This window comes from Mesoplodon mirus (genome assembly GCF_964341445.2).
Source record: "Mesoplodon mirus genome assembly, chromosome: 7".
Classification (NCBI taxonomy): Eukaryota; Metazoa; Chordata; class Mammalia; order Artiodactyla; family Ziphiidae; genus Mesoplodon; species Mesoplodon mirus.
Genome location: NC_138983.1, coordinates 135,827,711 through 135,849,930, shown reverse-complemented (window position 1 = coordinate 135,849,930; position 22,220 = coordinate 135,827,711). Strand labels below are relative to the sequence as shown.

The 22,220-nt window shown below is 46.0% G+C and overlaps 1 protein-coding gene across 3 annotated transcripts in view; it reads left to right on the top strand.

Annotated features, from left to right (window-relative positions):
• Positions 1-12,126, top strand: part of ARHGAP32 (Rho GTPase activating protein 32) — a 255,708-nt gene extending 243,582 nt beyond the window's left edge. For all 3 annotated transcript variants that reach the window (XM_082626852.1, XM_082626851.1, XM_082626850.1), the window contains 4 exons: positions 473-544; positions 2,382-3,257; positions 3,945-4,918; positions 6,190-12,126. In XM_082626852.1, the coding sequence (XP_082482978.1) occupies positions 473-544; positions 2,382-3,257; positions 3,945-4,918; positions 6,190-8,445 (4,178 nt within the window). In that variant the 3' untranslated portion in view covers positions 8,446-12,126. The remainder of the gene's footprint in view (positions 1-472; positions 545-2,381; positions 3,258-3,944; positions 4,919-6,189) is intronic.
• The last annotated feature ends 10,094 nt before the right edge of the window (positions 12,127-22,220 follow it).

Here is a 22,220-nt window from a genome sequence, read left to right as displayed (position 1 = left end):
ATGGAATCAGAGAGTAATTAGCTTTGTGAAGGACATGTCTAGCTACAAGTATTTGTTAGTAGTAACAGCTAAAGAATAACCAGGATTGCTTAACTCTTTCAGGGCTGTTTATATTGTTTCCCCAGCCTGTTCACTGTTGCTTATTTTTCTTGTTTATCAGAAAAGTCTCATTTCTATTTTTGCTGCAACAGTATGAGATCATCTCAAGACATACTGATCTTTAGGAAATACAAAAGCAAGTTTTAAAACTCATCTCTATTCTCAAGTTCATAATCCTTTAGAAAAGATTTTTCACATAAGAAACCACTTGAGAACAGTACAACACATTATAAAATACAATGCAAAATTGAATATGGTTGCAGAAATATAATTACTCTTGCAAGTTAAATATATGCACAGAAAAGCACTGTTCCCTTTCAGTACGTATGTAACGGTGAATAAAGCCTGACACTGTTTGGTTTCGACTCTTCAGGTGTCAGGGCAGAAGGGACCTTGCGCTCAGCGAAGAGTGAGGAGTCTCTCTCTTCTCTCCACGCAGCCGATGGTAAGACTAAAGCATCAGTTGTTTTACTCTAGAATATATTTCATAAAAGGACACAGAATTAATTATATTTTATAAATACATGCGTAATAAATAGGCTATAGACTAGGATTTCCTAAAAATACTAGTATCTATTGATATTTAGCATTGTCCATTGATGTTTTAATATGGTACCAGTCTTTAATTTCTTCACTTTTGACATGATTGCTATTCAATTTACATAAAAATAGGTGAAGTGTTTTAAGTTAACCATTTATATTTATTAATGCCCAGTGGAAAATGGTGTTAATAGTATTTCTTTCTTTAAATTTCACAATGAGAGCACAATGTTTGTTACAAAGTATAAAATTAAGCAGTTTTGATGTTTAGACCAGTAGTCTTTTGTCTTACAAATTTAACCTGACGTTAAATCTCATACATCACTTTGGTTAGAGGCAGCCCTCATTATCTGAGGATGATTAGTACCAGGAGAAGACAACTTAAAGTGAATCTGCTTAAAATGGGGACCAAAATTTTATGGTAAATAGTACAAAAAGATTTGACTGCAACTTGAAGAACAAAACTAAAAAATTTTGAAAATAACTTTTTAGCTTCCGTTTAGCATAAGTCGGGTTATAGTTGCAACTCTGTACTAATTTTTAGAATGAACAAAGATTACTTCCATGTTGACTTGGAGGGAGGTAGAACTTTTTTGACAAAACCATGTAGTTTAGCAAATAGGACATCCTCCACGTCATGTTTGGCTTGTGCAGCAGTATGGTAAAAAAAGGCCCTTGTTGCAAAAATAATCAAGAGCTGCATTGATTTCCCATGGACTTTTCTTAATCCATTGGTATTCAAATTGTGCTCTTTTGAAGTTTCCTGGGGTATCTTCCTTCTGGTCAACTTTCTCATCCTCATTTATAACTTCTAACTGCCAGGTCCTCATCGACCAATGGCTCTGCTTGTGATTCAACAAATCCTCGCATTTCACTTCAGTTGGGTGTCTGACATCTTACTGGTTTTCCAAGATTTTCCATTTCACTGAAGTTAAGAGAATGGTTCACAAAAACAATGCAGTGGGCTGGGTAGGTGCTTGTATTAAGCAGCAAATAATATTTGAGTAGGGATTAATTTTATAAGTGGTAAACACATTAGTGGATGTGTTTGTGTTAAGACAGTGCCTTTTTATAGTACATTTTCACTATGTCAATTCTAATCATTGTAATAGAATAATGAGATAGAGGACTGCTTTTACCAGTTGGATGTTTAGCAGTATCATAAAATCAGGTAATACTCTACCACTCTTAAGGCCTCTCCTTGAGAAACTAAAAGCCTGTTCTTGTTAAAGAAAAAAAAATTATTTTTAAGTATTTGAAAGGAATCCTTTACTAAATATATGTAAACACTTTTTTTTTGAGAAGTTCAATTTTGTAGAAATTTGGGTATGAGGAGTTTTCCTCAGAAAAACAGAAAACCCTTTTTGCTATTGTATGTCCAAAGCACCATTTAAAGTGGTTACTTCTACCTCACAAATCATGTGTGAGGTCAGTGATAAAATCAGACAAAAAGAAATGAAAAACTTGGGCAAAGTCACAAGAGTCAGTGTTGGACTAGTAATAGAATCTAAGAGTTTTGAGTCCTTTTTCCTATTGAAACCATCAAATGCATTCTCCCTCTGATTGTATCAAATGTGTTTGTCATTTAGCATTTGCTTTGCAAGTTCCACCTGTGTGCCCCAAGAGACAACTATGTTTTCTTACTCTATATGGCATGTTTCTGCTGTACTGAGTAGATGATTTATCACGGCACCGTGTATCCTGTGACATTCGTACTCTGATATTGTATCCATTTTTACCAGGTGATTCCAAGCTGTTCCGACCCAGAAGACCCAGATCTAGCAGTGATGCCCTGAGTGCCTCTTTTAATGGAGAGATGCTGGGGAACCGCTGTAATTCCTACGATAATCTGTCTCACAACAATGGAAGTGAGGAGGAAGTAGGGCTGCTGCACATCCCTGCTCTCGTGTCTCCGCATTCAGCGGAGGATGTTGACCTGAGCCCACCAGACATCGGGGTAGCCAGCCTGGATTTTGATCCAATGTCATTTCAGTGCAGTCCTCCTAAGGGCGAATCAGAATGTCTGGAGAGCGGGGCTTCCTTTTTAGACTCATTGGGATACTCCAAGGATAAACAGAGTACCAACAGAAAGGACACAGAAGCAGGTGGTAGCCAGTCTCAGACTCCAGGAAGCACTGCCAGTTCTGAACCTGTCTCTCCTCTTCAGGAGAAACTGAGTCCATTCTTTACCCTGGACTTGAGCCCAACTGAAGACAAATCATCTAAGCCAGCCTCGTTCACTGAAAAGGTCGTCTATGCTTTCTCTCCAAAGATTGGACGGAAATTAAGCAAATCCCCCTCTCTGAACATATCTGAGCCAATTGCAGTGACCCTTCCCGCTCGGGTGTCAGAAGTCATCGGTACCGTCGCAAACACAGCAGCTCAGAATGCACCTTCTCCAGCTTGGAACAAAAGTGGTGAAGAAAGTGATGTCATAAATAGATCCCCCACCCAGGTAGTAAAGATAAAAGCAAACGAGAGAGAGGCCCAGGAAGGGTGTGAGTCTGAAGTCCAGCCCCTGGACCAGGTGGCTGCTGCAGACGCAGACCCGCCAGGGAAGGAGGAGCCTGCCTCAAGCAGTCAGAGTAAGGCTGTACCTTCTGGACAGACTCAGACAGGTACCATTTGTTTTCCTCCATTCTTTCTTTAAGCTAAGAGGGATCTTCAACCCTGTGTGCCAACTGTGCCTTTTAAGAGAGAGATTTACTCCACAGCCAGCCTTTAATCAAACAGAATGTTTTTCTAGGTGGTGCCGATGGCTCAAAGCCCTAAATTAAAATCAGTCAAACAGAAAATCCCCCAAAGGGCCAGTGGTCCTGCTTCAAACCTTCATAAAGTCCCCTTATCTCCTTGGACAGTCAGAATTCCTGGATAATTTTTGCACAACTTCGTAGCTCTTGATTCTGTTTTCTCTTCTGATAAAATACCTAAATTATAGCCTTACAAGTTAACCAGCCAGCCTACACCGTCAAATATAAAAACTATCCTTAATAACAATCTGCAAGCACTCGAAGCTTGTTTTCTAGGCAATCTTTTCTGAGCCAGGTGAGGGACCTGCTTCACCCCCATCTCTGTAGCAATCCAAGAGGAGATTGCAATCTTAAACACTCCTTGTTTTAGTTTTCCTTCTGAACCAGATGTGTTTTCTACAGCATTTGCATGTGGGATAGAAGATCGTGGATTGCCATTTTGAAATATGGAAGGCACCCATTTTTTTAGTGATGAAATGGGGTGTGTTTGGCTTTCCGTATAGGATAACACAAGCTACCTTTTCACTTTCATTTTTTTTCCCAATTTCCCACCAGGAGCAGATACCCATGACCCCCCTCAGGATTCCGTTCCTGTAAGTTCAGTCTCTCTTATCCCACCACCACCGCCTCCGAAAAATGCTGCCCGCCTCTTGGCGCTGGCCTTAGCTGAGTCTGCACAGCAAGCCTCGACCCAGTCGTTGAAGAGACCGGGCGCTTCCCAGGCTGCTTGTACACATTATGGAGACACAGCAGTGGCTGCGACTGAAGAGAAACTGCCTGCTGCCTACTCTAGTGCTACCTTAGATAAAGCCTATTTCCAAACCGATAGGCCAGCTGAGCAGTTCCACCTCCAGACCAAGGCCTCCGGAAACTGTGACCAGCCAGCACCGGATACAGCAGCTACTGGGGTTTGTACCCATTCCACCGCCACTGAATCTGGGGAGCAGCGACACCCAGCTGACATACCAGGCAGTCAGCCGCCTCGAATCTATTTATCTGGGGACCCAGAAAAGGCCAGAGTCACTTCAGTTCCCTTAACAGATTCTGAGTCTGATGATCACATAAGTTTCCCTGAAGACCAGTCTGTGAAGACCAGTATGCCGACTGTCTCCTTTGTGGACCAGGATCAGCTTCATTTCTACAGTGGAGATCAGCCTCCTTCTTATCTTGGTGCAAGTGTGGATAAGCCCCATCACCCTTCAGAACTTGCAGACAGAGCTCCCGCACCTTCTAATTTGCCTAGGGACAAAATCTACTCTCCTTCTGGGTCCCCTGAAGAGAATACCAGCACAGCCCCCGTGGCTTACATGACCACTGCTCCAGCAGCAGCTGACTTGAGCGCCAGGGAAGCCAACTGGGATGTGGTCGAACAGCCCAGCGCAGCAGGGTTCACCGCTGCCACCCTCCAGCGCGGTCACAGAACTAATCGTCCCCTCCCTCCGCCTCCTTCCCAGAGACCCTCAGAGCAGCTCCCAGTCCTGGGGCAGGTACAAGCCGCAGCCAGTATAGGATTAAACAACGCCCACAAGGTAAGAAGGGGGGAAGTCAGTGAGATGAAATGTGTATTTTTCCGAAGGTATGTCACTTTCCAGCAGGGTGTGTTGTTACCTCGAGTGAGATCTGACATCTGCCTTTAAGTCCTGTGGCAGGTTTCCATGAAACATTTCCCAGTTGAGGTTGGGATCTGCCTTTATTGTGATGCTGGTTTTCCTCTGAAAAAGGAGTGGTTACTCGGTGGCTCTAGTTTAACCATACTTGCTCCCTTTAGTTCCTAAGAAGGTAGGTAGTTTCTTCATAGAGATACGAAGAGACTGTGAACAGGTGAGTCAAGCTGGGCCTTGGGTGTTAGGGTTGCAGGGTTTTCCGGCTCCATCACTGATTCACTGTGGCTCTGGGCAAGTCGTCCAACCACCTCTGCCAGTTACTCACGTCTGCACTACCAAAGCGCTGTATTCTCAGGACATTTGAAAGACTTTCTGCCTTACAGACTTTTTAGCACTATCAGAGATGACAGTGTCTTAGGACTTTTTGTTATTTTCTCAACATTAACCAGCAGATTGTTCTGTAGTTAAGCACCTGTTTTGATGAGAGAATGTTATGCGCAGAATGCTAAGGGTTACTGTGGTCACCTTGAACTAAAAGGACTTCACTATCTAGTCTTCTGTGTGGGATGCTCCTTCTAGTGGCTGCTTCTCCAGGGGAGTGTGTTTGCAGCCCTGCAGTGAGGACCACGTTTGGCTTCTGCTGCCACTGACCGGCTGGAGCACTAGGAGGGAGGGAGAGACAGGGACTGTTGCATGCCACCTAGACAAGTCCCTTCCTGTCCTTCCCTGGACTGGGGGCTGAAAACTGTCCACTGGGCAGCCGTGAGTCACTTTAAAAACCTCTCCAGATAGAATCAATGCTTCTTGTTTAACAGAATGTTCTTGGTGTTGAGACTGAGCTACACAGATAGACAGGGTGTATGTTTTTAAGCCTGGTGGTTATTTGGCTAAACTTCTGTTTGGTCTGCACAGTAAGATAGTGTCATGGGCCACCTCATCTCACATTGAAAACCTATCGTAAATGAGAACATCTCTCCAAAGATGGGATGGCTGCCACATCGGATGGCCACACAGGCCTTCTTTTCGTGGCAGTGGGGACAGGTCGGTCTCTGTCCTGTCCAGTGTATCTGCACAGCTTGGGAAATTTCAAGCTGCTGCCCAAATGGCCTCAACTTGTGAGTTGTGAATTTATTAGCGTTTGATTCCGTAGAGGGGAGCAGAAAAAACAAACTCATAATGTTATCATCTTTCAATAGGTTCAAGGAGTAGTTCTGGCTCCAGAGAGGCCGCCTGAACCCGGAGCCCTGGGTGACCCCACGCCTGTCCTGGCCGGCGACGGCGGGGCCGCCGCGCAGTGTCCCGCCTCTGCGCCCGCTCCCCAGCCCAGCCTTCCTGAAAAGGTGCGGGAAGGTGCCAGGGCCCCCCCGCTGCACCTGCGCGGCGAGCCCGTCCCCGTGCACTCCTCCTGTGGCTTCCCTACCCCGGGGCCCCCCACCAGGACCATGGAGACTAAAATCGCTGCTGCCATCCACTCCGGCTGCGCAGACACGTCCAGCAGCTCTGGGCACCATCCCTTTGTCACGACTTCCTCAGCCTCCGTGGAGGACGTTTTGCCTTTACCAGTCCCTGTCCCGCAAGCCAAGCATGCGTCTCAGAAAACTGCTTATTCCACCTTTGCTAGGCCTGATGTCCCCACTGATCCCTTTGGTCCAGAAAACTGTTTGCATTTCAGTCTGACTCCAAACTGCCAGTACCGCCCCCAGAGTGTTCCCCCTCATCACGGCAAAGTGGAGCAGCACCAAATGTACGGCTCCAGATCAGAGCCACCAGCCTCCATGGGTCCTCGTTACAACACATACGTGGCCCCGGGCAGAAACGTGTCTGGACACCACCCGAAGCCGTGCAGCCGGGCCGAATACGTGTCCTCTCTGAGCTCCTCCGTTAGGGGCAGCTGTTACTCGGAAGAAATGCCCCTGTACCCCACCATCCGCAGGGTGCAGTCTCTCCACACCCCTCCGTCGTCCATGATTCGCTCTGTCCCCATTTCGAGGACAGAGGTGCCCCCAGATGATGAACCAGCCTACTGCCCAAGACCCCTGTACCAGTATAAGCCATATCAGTCCTCCCAGGCCCGCTCAGATTATCACGTGACTCAGCTCCAGCCTTACTTTGAGAATGGCCGGGTGCACTACCGCTACAGCCCCTATTCCAGTTCTTCTGGTTCCTATTTCAGCCCAGACGGGGCCCTGTGTGACGTGGATGCGTACAGCACAGTGCAGTTGAGGCCCCTTCACCGCCTGCCCAACCGCGATTTTGCTTTCTACAATCCTAGGCTGCAAGGAAAGAACGTGTACAGCTACGCTGGTTTGCCTTCACGTCCCCGGGCCAATGTGACTAGCTGTTTCTCTGCTAATGACCACAGTGTAGTCAACATGCCTCCAGTCGCCGACGTAAAGCACACTTACACCTCATGGGATTTTGAGGACATGGAAAAATACCGCCTGCAGTCCATCCGGAGGGAGAGCCGTGCGCGGCAGAAGGTGAAAGGGCCTGTTATGTCCCAGTATGACAACATGACCCCCGTGGTGCAAGATGACTTGGGTGGGATCTATGTCATCCACCTGCGGAGTAAATCAGATCCTGGGAAAACTGGACTTCTCTCGGTGGCAGAAGGGAAGGAGGGGCGGCACCCGGCCAAGGCCCTCAGTCCCGAGGTAGATGACCGCCTCTATAGGAAGCATCTGGAGCCAGAGTTCGACAGAGCCCACCACCATGGAGGACACGGCAGTGGGCAGTCAGAGAAGCCGACCCTCCCTCAGAAGCAGAGTAGCCTCAGGAACAGGAAGCTGCATGACATGGGTTGTAGTCTCCCCGAGCACAGGGCACATCAGGAAGCAAGCCATAGGCAACTGTGTGAATCAAAAAACGGGCCACCTTACCCACAGGGAGCCGGCCAGTTAGATTATGGGCCCAAAGGGATTCCGGACACTTCTGAGCCAGTCAGCTACCATAACTCTGGAGGGAAATATATTCCATCAGGGCAGGAGTCTCTAAGACTGAACCACAAAGAGGTGAGGCTCCCCAAGGAGCTGGAGAGGCCTCGGGCTCGGCAGATGGCAGCCCCAGAGAAACACTCCAGAGACTGCTGCAAGGAGGGGGAACACCTCGTGCAGTCAGCAGTCCCACCCCCTAAGCCAGAGAGGAGTCACAGCCTGAAGCTCCACCACACCCAGAACGTGGAGAGGGACCCCGGCGTGCTATACCAGTACCAAACACATGGCAGGCGCCAGGGCAGTGGGACTGTCGGGCCCCAGTACGATAACCTGGAGGGCTACCACTCCCCGCCCCAGCACCAGCGAGGAGGCTTCGGAGCAGCAGCGATGGGCACATATGTGCCCCCCAGCTTTCCCCACCCACAGAACAGGACATACGCTACAGCTCTGGGGCAGGGCGCCTTCCTGCCCACAGAGCTGTCCTTGCAGCATTCTGAGACACAGGTCCATGCGGAATGAGCCCCGGGAGCAATAGAGTTGAAGCAGCCTCTGCTGGACAGTGGACTGTTCTATTTTTTTCAGTAACCAAAAAAAAGAAAGAAAAAAAAAAAAGCTACAGAACCCCCGACCACATTTAAAAAATAAGAAGAAAAATAAATCACCATCTTTTCCCCCCTTCCCTGCTTCATCACCACCTCTTCCATCTACAAACTGTCATTTTTGTCATTTAAAGATCTGAAAGATTGTACAGCACTGTGTTGAAAATCTCATAAAGAAATTTGTTACCATACTTGCCATATATAAGGGCTGATTTGTAAGAGCCTGAGGACTGCCTTTTACTGAATTTGAGTTTGACTTCGTCCTTCCTAGCATTTTCTGTGTCCTTCAGAGCCGCTGATGCCCACTTCCCCGAAGGTCTTTGTGTGTGTCCTGTCTGTTCCCACTTGCTTTCCCAGTAGCCGTATCTTGCCTAGAGGGACACCCGTTTTTCTAACTTCATTCCCCCTGTCTTAGAAGGGGCTGTGTGTTATATTAGAGTGGAGAAAAACTTCTCCTTGATCCTTCACGTAAGTCTGTTGGACATTTAGAAAATTATAACAAAAAAAGGAATTAAGACTTTAAGCATTTAATAACCGTCACAGAATGTCAGACCACTTAGATCCAGGCTGAACCGTGCTTGTCACACCCTTCCATAGCTGCTCCTCGCAGCGCAGTGGGCAGACGCCTCTCACTGCAGAGGGATTTGTAAGCTAGAATTAAAGAGCCTTCTTAGCTGGAAGTCAGTGACCTTTGTTAGTACCAGAAAACGACATCAGTGGTTCTAAGCTGCTGCCTGCCTTCAGTTCTTTTTGTTTTATTATTCTCAGTAATATTTGGTAAATTGTGACCCTAGTGAAATATTTCACACCATTTGTTTTCCTAAAGCAACTTTTGTTTTTCGTTTAAAAAAAAAACAGCATGGTTTGACTGGATAAACACATAATTTATCATGATTACAAATTTACATGTTAATTTGTTTCTAAACCAGGTGTCCTGGGAATTCTTAAAGTAGCTACAGGTTATCTGTTAGTAAACTGAGCGTTCCAGCAATAGCCACTTAGCACAGCCCGTTTCACCTGCTGGAATTCTGGGCGGTGACCGTTTACAGCCTGAGGAATGAACGTACTGTCTCTTCCCTCTGTCCTTGTGCGATCACAGTCTTACTGTAATTGCCATCCACACCAGCATTTTAGGTATAGTCCTTACAACGCTGGAGACATGTTAAACATGTTTATACCCAGGGCTTTCTTTTGAAAGTTGCATTCCATTTTCTCCACCCACCTCACCACGTATGCCAGGCTCGAAGGCAGTCCTGTATTTATAAAACGAGTTGAGATTGTCATGTCATTCCATAGCTCTTTATGATACTTGATTTTTATACATTCACATGTTTTCAATGCTCAGTTTGTAGAAGAGACTAGGAGAATGTCATTCCATTTACTGGCTGGTTGCTGCTCTGGCTTTTTAAACCTTGGAAGCAACTTTTATTTAGAGCAAAGAGAAATCTTTTAAGAGGCTAAATTCACGCTGCTAATATTGCTCTGAAATTGTATAAAGAGTAGGATTCATGCCAGTTTTTTTAATCTAAAATATCGTGTGATTGCATTTTAAGGGTGTACATTTAGAAAAAAATAAAGTTTTAAGAGCAACACACTTACCTATATGTGGAAACACGCTGTAAGGTTTTCTTTCGTTCCCCCAGAATTGATCAGAGAGATTCAATAAAGATCATGGTAGAAATCCTAAAATTATGGAAAATGTCTGCAGAAATTCAGACCTCTAGATGAAAAGTGCAGACCGACCTGGTATATAGTCACAATGTTAGGGAACCTGACAGGATACTTCCATTTAGCACACACACATCAAGAGCGCTGTGCAGGAATTGCTCTTTGGTGAATATGCGGCACTAATATTTTTTCAGCCATAGCCATCTTTTTGTCAGTAGGCAATCCATTGTCCCCTTGAGATCGTACAAGCCCTGTAAGCTCTCACAACAGCAGGGAGGCTAGGAAGCGGAGCTGGTGTGACCTGGAGATACAGACGGCTTTAGGAACTGAGAGCCTCGAAGGATGTGGCTGAAGGTGTCCAATTTTAACGTCTGTGGATTCGTCACACGCAGTATTTACTCCTGAGACTAAGGTCTGTTTTATAAATGCTAAGGTTAATTCTTGAAGGCGGTTACTTTATTGAAGTGCCGTGGGTTTAGAAATGTCAGGTAAATATTTTGAATACAGAATAATGACTCAAATTCCTGGTATAAGCGTGAAACACAAACTTTAGGTAAAATCGACCGTTGTTGCACTTTAGTGTAGGTACAGCCTTAACTCTGGGTTCAGTTCTTTGAAGGACTTTGCCAGTGTCCTTCCCTTTCTTATATTGTGGGTAGACGGCAGGTCACTGTGACCCGGTTACCTCAGCATAGTTCACCTTGTGTGTGACTTCACAGATTGAGTCACTGTTTTGACATGGAGCATTATGATGAGGAAATGGAGCTGCCTTATGCATTAAACCCAGAACTTAATTCTGTTGGTATTTTCACAGCCATGTCTCCAGATTTTATCCCTTTTGGCAAAATTCTGATACCACAGCTTTGTTTGAAATAAATATTCCCTGGACGTCTGGCCAGAGACTTTGCCAACAGCCCCGGAGATGCCATCTTCTTTGAGTAAATTTCATCTGAGCCTTATCACTTCCTGTAGTCAGTTTCCTTCTAAACATGCAAGTCCCTGGGGATGGTCCCAGGATAGGGCCTGCACATTTTTATAATGGGAAAGCATTTTTTTAAAGGGTCAGGTTGAAATATTCTAGGACTAATCCTGTAAAGAAGAGGGACCATTAAAGTGAGTGGGGATAGAAGAATAGGTTATTACCACATCTGAAGCAGCAGTAGACATATACAGGGTAAATTTGAAATTTGCCCTTTAGTTTAAAAAAGGAGCCTGCAAAGTCCATATATCTGTTCCCAGCCCTGTCAGTCACCCATTCAGTATGTTGGCAAAGTATCGTCTGAGCAGTGTGTGTAAGAATTAATGATGAAAGCAAAAGGATGTCAGAAAGTTAATTCCAAATGGTTAGAGGCATGTGATTTTTAGTACTGTGTGTTACGGAACTGTCAGGAATGGTATATTTTAACTGTGTGCAAGCTAATGTCAGTGTGCACAGAGGGTCTTTTTTCCTTTTTCGATTAGTGCTCTTAGTGTTCAAAGAATAAAAATGGTTGTTTTACAGATTAGATTCCAAGGTAGCAAAATCTGATTTTTCAACCATGACCTGCATGAGAGAAGCATCCTAGGAAGTCTTAGGTCATACTTCTGAGTTCTTAACTTTAATTTATATAGTGTTTTTTTATGTTTTAATATTTTTGTGAACTGGTGTAAATTGTTAATGCATATAAGCTTGTGTATTTTTGTAAATAGTTTGTGATTTATTTCTTGACCCATATGTAAATATTTAGAGTCTCATTTCTTCAAAAGTTATTTGAAGCTGAGTTGTGGGTTTGGGGTTTTGTTTGTTTGTTTCTTTGTTTGTTTTGGATGGGGGTGGGGGGAGAGAAGGGATTTTGTACTCTGATAACCCAGATGGAGATACCTTGTGGTTTAAAGCAAATGTCCCACTGAAAGCAATTCAGATATCAACAAAATTATTTCAGGTTAAAACAGACTTCCTTGTGTATGTGTTTCCTTTTTAACCTAATATGAATTATAACAGAATAGATGGGGTAATTGGGGGTATTCAGACCAAAAGTTTAGCATTTGTATGACACAGACTATTATACCAAAAGGAATATTATTTTATTTGAGGGAAGGGATTTAATGTCTCCTGTTTTTATCTGTCACAGTACGCTGCCTGGCCGAATTTTCCCCAGGTCAGATAGTACCTTTAGAACTGCAGAAACCTTGACCTGCACTGGAGGGTCTGGGCAGACTTGCTGCACGTAGGGCTGCCCTCAGGCACCTGTGCACTGGGCTGCCGCCTGGCTCCCAAGCTGGCGGTTTCCAGGAGGCTGAATCGGCTTCTTAGGGTTTCCCAGAAGGGGGCGCTGAATAACAACCGTATTTCTAAAGATTCCCACCCAGCATCTTGGACATCCTGTGTACTTTGCAGAGTGAAATGACCAGAAAAGAAGCAACTCCTACACTCAGTCACCTGTGGCCAGGTGGTTTGTGGATAAAGATAAAGCATTCAAATGCGACAGCCGCTGCCAGTAACCCACCTGCCTGATGGGGGTCCAGACGCCTTCCTGTGCCAATGTTCTTCTCGAAAGAAATGCTTCATATCAGCCAGGACTTTGTGAAGGAAAAAAAACAAAACACTTTAATATCAAGCTATTGGAATCCTAGTTTTCCTACTAGGAATGATAAATGACAAATTATTCATCATCCTAAAATATTAGGGCCTGTCCCTTTTTGCCAGTAAAAGGGAAGTTGCCTGTTTAGTACAGATGAGCCTGGCGTGCCGGCCATCTTTTATATATCTGTGTACCACACTCCAGACCGGAAGCAAGATATAACATCTGCTTTCAATAAACACTCCCAGCCTGAACATGTGTTCCCACGGAAACTGCTCAGATGGGATTAAAGACATGTATGACATCGCCACTGGGTCTTCTACTGAATTTTCTGAAATTCTCAATACCAAGTATTTCATTACCAAATTTCCTTCATACTGATGAAAATATAGTACCTACCTCTTAAAAATGTATATTTATTTGTCATTGAGGAATCAGTGATAAATACATTGGTGGTGTTTGGGATTTTAGTCATTTGTGGTCCTGTGGGAAAAGGCACACTTTAAAGTGATACTCCCTATTACATTAAAACTTTGGGGGCTTCCCTGGTGGCGCAGTGGTTGAGAGTCCGCCTACTGATGCAGGGGACACGCTTTCATGCCCTAGTCGGGGAAGATCCCACATGCCGCGGAGCGGCTGGGCCCGTGAGCCATGGCCGCTGGGCCTGCGCGTCCAGAGCCTGTGCTCCGCAACGGGAGAGGCCACAACTGTGAGGCCTGCATACCACAAAAAAAAAAAAAAAAAAAAACTTTGGGCACCTGCATCCACCTGAAATAAGACATTTTAGTTGCTATGTTTCTCACATAATTGAGAGTGTACCTCTTTAAAAAATTGTGAGGTTTAATTTTTATTTTAAATATTTTAATTAAAATATTTCCAGAATATATTTCAAACCACAAACTTTGCTGTCAGTATACCTACCGATTCACCATTTACATCTATGGATCACTATACCACAAGACAGTGATACCGTTGGGACACGCTGAGATAAAAAGTGTTTGCTTCTATACCAAATGCTCCACCACCACTGTCCTATTATGTTCTTGCCGGTTTTTTTTTTTTTTAATTTCCTATATCCTCCTTTTCTTTCTGCTGTCACTGCCCGCTGCTGTCTACGTGGTACCTGTAAAACTCCCTCTTCCTCTAAATAACCATTCAAAATAAATAAGCTTGTCAAATCGGTGAGCAAAAAAAAATTCTGAACTGGGGCCCTGAAAGATTGGGACTTTGTTTCATCTGGTTTTCAGTACTTGGAGCCTCTGATCCTTTTCTCCTAACAAGGTGCTTGGGTAGCCGAGTTTCAGAAGGTGAGATTATTATATAAGATGCTTAGAAGGGAGAATAAAACAAAAACTTAAGAGTTCTCCCTGCATTTGACATTTTGTGAGAAAGCCACATGATTAGACAGACTGGCATTTTCCATGTGAATAACTCCCCATAGAGGAATGCTGGCCCACAGAAGACATCCAGCTCCACCATGAACTCCAGTGGGAAGAGAGAAAGGAGTGCCAGGCACATACAGCTTCAGCTGTCATCAAGTCATTCAATTAGTGCCCTTTAAAAAAAAAAAATCCTAAAAACATTTTGCAAAACACCCTGAGATTTCTCAGCCACTAGTTCGTGTTTTAAACTGGGCAAGAAGTTCTCAAACTTTAGAATCCATATAAAGCACCTGGATAGCCAGTTAAACGTAAGATTCCTTGAGCAACTGCCAGACAGTCTGATTCAGTAGACCTGGGACTGGACTCAGGAATCTACAATTATAGAAATTAGGTCTAATTGGGCTGACAAGCAATATAGAAAACAATTTAGCATTTCTAAAACTGGTAAGATGCTCATGATTGTCCATACCATTAACTCCTATCATATACTTACATAGTCAAGTGTTGGGTGTGAGCCATTCAGGCTGGTTAGGAAGTGTAGTTCACGCATATTGCTATTCAGACAGTCAACTCAAATACTGTATTCAGGGGAAACAAGTAACTCTTAGAACCGAGTGATCTGCTTTCCTTTCGCACCAAAACGTTTACAACAACTACCAGCACGTGATTGGCTTATTTGACTTCTTAGTTTCATGTATTTTATCAGTTGTGGGCAACGGTACAGAGATGTGTTTAACAGCCAGTGGTGACACTATGCTTACCATATACAGTGCTAGTCAGTGCTGTAAGCATTGTGCATCTGTTAACTCATTTGTTCCTCATCGGTTTATAGATGACGCCAAGGCACACAGGTCCAACTCTTCACCCGCTGTCGTACAGCTGGTAAACAGTGAGGGAGCTGAGATCCAGACCCAGGCACCCCTGACACGAGTTTATGCTCTAATAAAAGCAGCCTTTAAGGTTGGGTAACTGAATCCCAACTGCTACTAGTTCTAAAACCCTTAACTGAACTACCAAGTCCTTCTAAAACTATTTCTAAAACTCATACTAAGCCGTGGCTTCCTCATCTCTAAAATGGGAATAATAATAACATTACCTACCCCTTGGGGTTGCTCTGAAGACTAAATTCGATAATAGATATTCCTAAAGGGTTTAACAAGAGAGCAAGTACCCAATAAAAGTTATCCAGGCTTTGTACTGTGAGATGGTGGAAGACCACACAGCTGTTAAGGGAAAGTTATGTTATGCTTATACAATTGTATCATTAAGAATTTAATCAGTTGGGTCAACTTTTCTGAAAAACTGGAAGGTTTCACATAGTTGACATATCTTGCAGGAAGAGAATCTTGACCAGTAGAGATGCAAGATGTAATTTAGTGGTTAAAAGGAAACTTCAGAGTGAGACTTGGAGTGGGACTGGCAGTGGAGAAAGCCCTTGCTTTCTCAAGATCCTTGGCAGTTGTTTTGCGGACACCTTTACGTAGATCGCCCCGGGTACGACCACTGATGACGCTACGTCCGTCCTGTGCTACAGCAGGGTTCTCTCCGTCCCATTCCACTGACTCATAACTGCAGCTCAGGGAAGTGGTCTCACGACCCCAGGGAGTGGTGCCTTCTCTACTAACGGAGCAGCTGTCAGCGGGCCTTGCTTCACTGTGTGGCCCCAGCGGCTCACGGGCTGGTTAAAGCACACGGTGGCGGGAACAGGAGCCGCGCTCAGACTTGCCGCAGAAGAATCACAGGGGAAAACAGACAGCGTGCTTTACACAAGAGTGGCTGAAGCGAGATGACTTTGTCTCTCCATGTTTGAAAAGGAAAACTTAGGGTCAGTTATAAGGGTCTTTCCGTTATTCTTAAACACACGACCATTTTTCTTGATTCAAGATCCGTGGAAGGAAAATGCTTATTCAGAGAAGAGAGTGCAGTGACTGAAGTGATGGTAACTATCGTGCTAACAACTGATTGATCGATTACCATATACCAGGCTCTTCTCGGTATTCACATGTATTAATACTAACTCGGCCTCCCAACAGTTAAGTAGCTTTTTTACTTTTATACAACTTGACAGAGACTGAGGCCCAGAAAGTTTCAGTGACGTGCCGGAGCTCATTCCTCTGAGGTTTGGGGGATTCAGGCCCCAGCTCTCGGACTCGGAGGCTGCACTTTTATCACTTCTGTGCTGCCCGCCCAAAGGGGGTCTTCAGAGGTCACGAACACCCTAACCCTGGACCGGCCAAGGCACCGGGCTGTGAACTTGCAGGGAACTCACCCCCGCCTCGGGCTCGGCTAGGCTCATGCTGTGGTGACGTCACCCACACCTCAGTACCTTCACACAAAAACGGGGTACTTTCTGCTCAAGCCAAGTCCGCTGCAGGTCGGGTGACTCTCCCGGGAACAGTCTTCTGTGCGGCGGCTGGCTGCCCCCCTTGAGCCGCCTCGTCTGAGATGCGTGTTCCTGGGGTGGTGGCTGGAGGGTCCTGGACGAGGAGTCGGAAGGCGGCCCCGAGGGGAGGCAGGGGCTCCCGCGCACGGCCGGACCAGAGCTGGTCTCCAGGCCCCGCCCGCCCCCAGGCCCCACGAGGCCGCCGCACGCCTGGAAGGAGGCCAGCCCGGGGCAGCGGGCAGCTCGGCGCTCTGCACACAGCTCGGCTCTCAGCCCACCTACGACGGTGGCAAGAAGCTGGCCCTGCACCCACAAGGTTCCGCTGGTTGGAGAAAAGCCTCTGCAGGTAAGGAGCCGGTGTACCTCGCTCAGTCCCGACAAACAGAGGAAGGCTTGCCGTGCGGAGGTGCTCTGTAAAGGCTGTCAGGGTCACACAGCCCTCTGCCCACCCTCACCCGCTCCATCACGCTGGCCTCACGCAGCTCCTGTTCTTCCGTAGATGGGCCGCGTCCCCTGGTCTCACCTTTGCACGCATGTCCCTCCCCTGCACGCTCAGGTCCCAGCGTTCACCTGTCTTGCTCCCTCACTTTAAATCTTTGCCCGAGTGTCACCACCTTAGAAAAGACTCCCCTTGACCGTCCCCCCATCTCAAATAGCATCTCTTACTGCTCTCAGTCCACTTCCTCCGCTTTCCTATGCTATAGATGTACGTCCGTGTCGCCTCTAGAATGTGCACTCCGAGAGGACGAGGGCTTTGTTCACTATTGTATTCTCATGCCGTAAACAGTGCTGTAGCAGAATATGTGCCTCGGTGCCTATTGAACGAGTGACCGACGCGTGCCTGTCCTCCGTGGTAATGCGGTGCAACATGTGAGCTCAGAACCCTTAGTCTGGACACTGGAATATAACCGGTTCTCTCTCCTCAGCGGCGAGAATGGACCCAACCCCACTTGTGTGCTTTGCTTTCGTGTGTTACAAGCACATTTGGACCAAGTAGTGTTGTTTGATGGCCCCCAAAGGAAAGCAAGTTAGCTTGTTATTTCAAATGCAACTGCCAGAGTCACTAGATGCTGCCAGAGTTCGTCAGAAAATCTTTTTTAAAGGAGGTCAGATTTGAAGATTGCTTGCAAGGTAGTGAAGGAGAGTTACTTGGAAGAGAGGAATGGAGACGTTCTAAGTGTCCAGGAAAGACTTCCCTCCCACTTTCACATCCACCCTACAAAGCATTTTAGAGTGTGGGCCTGAGACGATGTAATGAACCCTTTTCCTCAAGGCCACGGCAACTTTGCAAAAGAAGGAAAAATCAAGGCTTGAATCGTTTTCAACAAACATACAGAGTAACCTATGTACCAGGGGATGATAGCCTCCAGAAACATAAATGGGTTAGTCCCTGAGTGACCCACTTCTCTAAGTTACAGGAGCTTAAAGGGGATAGAAAGGATAGGAAACCATCTCACTGATGTTACCTGGACCCTACAGGTTAAAGTCCCTGGGCCCCCAGAACTCTCTGAAAGGAGCAGCCCTGGCTCTGGATTGCACTGTTGCCTGGCCCCTCCTGATGTAGGAACTACCCTTTTTCTTGGTGCTCCTCAATGCCACTTAGCAAGTGTTTTACACTGATTAATGGGGGGAAATGGTTCTCTTCCTACCAGAGTTTATGATGATTAGGGTGCCAAGGGCTATCTTAACTCTTAAATAAACCTAGAACACATAGGAATAGCTTCCAGTCAAAAGCAGCCAATGTTGGACTTGAAAACATTTTTGCTACCCTAATATGAGTATTCCACGATAGTGCATGAATGTTGTCAAACCCAAATTCGTGTGCCTGATGCACAGTGAGGCCAAACAAACCAAAATATCAGTTTGGAGCAGAGAAAGGTTTTTTGCAGGACCAGACAAGGAGAAAGGGTGGCTTGTGCTCAAAAAGCTCAAACTCCCCGATGGTTTTCAGGGAAGAGTTTTTATGGGCAAAATTTGTGGGGAACTCTGCAGGGTGTATGACCTCCCTCTGATTGGTTGGTGGGGAGGTCACAGGGTGGTGATTCAGGAATCTCAATCATCAGCCTTCTGGTTGCAACCAGTCCTCTCAGTCTGAAGTTACCACCCTCCACCTGGGTGGAGGCCTTCGTTCCTGTAGAAGAACTCAGAGATTGTGATATATTCTGTACATCCCTTGAGGAGGATCCAGGACTCTGCCCCATCTCTGCGCTACTGTTTCTTCCCTGCCTTTCCTTTGTTGCTGCATTCCCTCACTCCTCTAATTAGTAACTGTTTGAATCTGCCCTTTGGAACTCAAGGAAGGTCTAGGAGGCTGAAAACCTTTTTCCTACAAACAAGAACCAGGGGATGCAGGAAGGCTCTTGTGCTCGGGAAGGCCCCACAGGTCCTGCTCGGTTTCACTAATACCATCGCTTTCCTATTTTAAGGTAATTTCCTTGGTTTTCTGGTGTGATTACACCTCACAGCGATGGGCACCTTTTGTCCCCTATCTTAGAGATTGAGACGCTTGTCCAAAGACCTCCTTATTGTCCAGGAAGGTTCCTGATCGTCTGTGCTGGCTTCTCCTCAGTTCTTCAGCAACGAGTTCCTCTCACCTGTCACCCACATCCCAGTGAACGAGGGGAGGCTTGGGAGGGAGGAGGTGAGCATGAGAGTCACAGCCCACGTACACACAGGGCTCTCAGGAGAGAAGGATGTAGGCTTGTTCTGATTGGCCCTAAATGGCGGAGGCAATCAGAAATGAGAACCATGAGCAAGGATGCTGTAAGAGGGATGGGAATGTTGGATGGGCAATTAGAACAGGCCTTTGAAGACCCTCCGAGCCCTGAGGGTGTGCGGTGTTCCTGAAATCTTGACGATTGGTGGCCGATGCCACCTGGAGGTGCTTTGGGAGCCACCTGCTTCGCCACCTAGTGATGCCCTGTTCCCTGCACCTGGAGAACCCTTCTCCCTCTCCCGCTGCGGGCCACTGCCCCTCCAAAGAGCTCCAAGAGCACTTGACGTTAAATCCCAGCTCTGCAGCCTGGTCGATATGATCCGGCTCCCTGACGCCTCTCTCCCTCCCCACTTCCCATCACAGTCAGACGCTGCCTTTTTCTTATTCCTACATCCCAGGTCCGCCAGGAACGCCCTTCTCACGGGAGGCCGCTTCTCTTCACTGCATTCTCACTCCATCACAGAGCCTTCCTTGATGACCCAGTTCAAGGCCACTTGATCATCTCACCCTCTTAATTCTCTAAATAGCACTTATTATTCAGAAATGGTTTGTATTTATTGTCTACTAACTGTCTGCATCTCTGAACTCGTTTGTAAGCCCTACGAGCGGGGGACACACGGTACATAGGCAAACAGGTTTGTTGAAAGAACGAATATTCATTCGTTCAATCATTTTAAGAAAGAAAGGGGTCATGGAAAGAAGAACTTTAGGAAACTTATTTTGCCCATGCTCAGCCCCGCGCGGAAGGGCTGCCTTTGTAACCACGGGCATCTCCAGATGCCAAAACCTGATCTTCCTGCTGCCTGGAGAGCAGGGTTTTGAATAAGCCGCCAGATGGCGCTAGTGACACGCTCGTTCCTCGCAAGCGTCCTGTGTGTACACCAGGGCGGCTGGGGCCCCCCAGATGCTCCGTAGGCTGCTTTCTCCCTCCTCTCTTCTCATCCACTACCACAAGTCCGGGCACTTCAAGGGCACGGACCCGGCCGCAGAGGCTCGGAGCTGATGTGAAGGAGCCAGTACTGAAAGCAGGAGGGTGAGATTGGAGCTGTGACACACAGCACTGGGATAAAAACGCCATCCACCCAAGAACGCTAGTGAGGGGTTGCTTTCATTAGGAGACTCCGTGATTTCTAAGGATGATTTCATGGTTTTCAATTCTCGAATACTGTTTTTTGCTATTTTTAGGAAATGGCATAAACATTTAGAGACTAGCTTCTCCATTTTCACATGCTAAGTCCAGACAGGGCTTCTGAGCCCCATCAGGGTTTCCAAACTCTGATGTGGATGCACATCAGAATTCCCTGTAGAGCTTTTTAATTTTATTTATTTATTTGCAGAGCTTTTTTAGAATATAGATTTCTATGCTCCACTAAATGAATTGTCTCTTTGATGGCCAGAGAACTTGTTTTTTAAATTAATTAATTTTTAAAAAAATTTTTATTGGAGTATAGTTGATTTACAATGTTGTGTCAGTTTCAGGTATACAGCAAAGTGAATCAGCTATATGTATATAATACATATATCCACAGAACTTGTATTTTTAAAAGGAACTCGTCAGAAGAATCCGTGTCATCCGTGATTTAGATGCCAGCGTTCCCAGAGCAGAGCCGTCACCTCCCCCAGGCTCTGTCCTGGAACCAGGCAGCTCTGCCCACCACTCCCCTGCTTGGCCAGGGCTCACCTGGCACCAGCGCAGTGTCACAAGTTATGTTTCATGGTCATCACTGTAAATGGGAGTCTCCCCAGCCCACAAAGACCACATGGTCCCAAGGTTTGGAAAATAATGGATTAAATAGGTTTGTTTGGTTTCTTGACTGCAGAATTTCTTGGAGATCCACATGGCATGTGTACATGAAAACCTTTAAGAAGGATTATTTGGTGTTGGATTGTAGAGCGTTTGTTCACAGAATATTTCTTCTGAATACTTTTTAGGAAACGTGTCTGGTTGAATATGGTCTGGACTGGGTGTCAGGAATTTTTGGTTTTGGCCACAGCTGCTTTATTAATAATAATGTGACCACCTTATTTATCCCCACCTGATTCCACACCAAATTTGAGGGAACAGGCCATGGGACTTTGCTAAGTTACTCCATCTCTTGAAGCCGCCATTGCCTTGTCTGTAAAATGGGGAGAGTGATCGCAGTCAGGACAACCTCAGAAGCAGTGAGGGACAAATGAAGTCCCTCATTATCTGAGAAAGTGCTCTGAAGAGAGTGATGTACCAAATAAGTAAGAGGTGGTTGTGCGTCTAGCAGAACGTGAGCCTTAGTCCAATAGCTCCAAAGAGTGGAATGTTTTCAGGCTGGCATATAAATTTATAACCATTATCATAATAGCTGTCATCTGTAACAACTTTTCTGCACAGTAAGTCCTCTACATATGAACAAGTTCCATTCCGAGAGCGCGTTCATAAGTCCAATGTGTTCTAAGTCCAACAAAGTTAGCCTAGGTACTCAACTAACACAATAGGCTATATAGTTCTATACTGTAATAGGTTTATAATACTTTTCATGCAAATAATACATAAAAAACAAACACAAAAAATAAAGAAAATGTTTTTAACCTTACAGTACAGTACCTTGAAAAGTACAGTAGTCCAGTACAACAGCTGGCATCCAGGGGCTGGCATCGAGTGAACAGGCAAGAAGAGTTACTGACTGGAGGAGGGAGAGGAGGTGGGAGACGGTAGAGCTGAAGGATCGTCAGCCATAGGGGACGGAGGGCAAGCTGCAATGTCACTCACGCCTGACGGTGATGGCACAGGTTCTGGTTCCTGGCTGGATTCAAATCTATCTACCCTCTTGAAAAAATGATCCAGTGATGTCTGGGGAAAAAGTAGTTCTTTTTTCTCATCATAGATGGCACGGTAGCACTGGACTGCATTCTGAGCGGCTGCTGCGACCTTCACGTACCGTTCGGGTCCTGTGCCTCAAACACTAACAGTACCGCCTCAAATAAAGAAAACCCCCGTGCCATTTCCCGCGT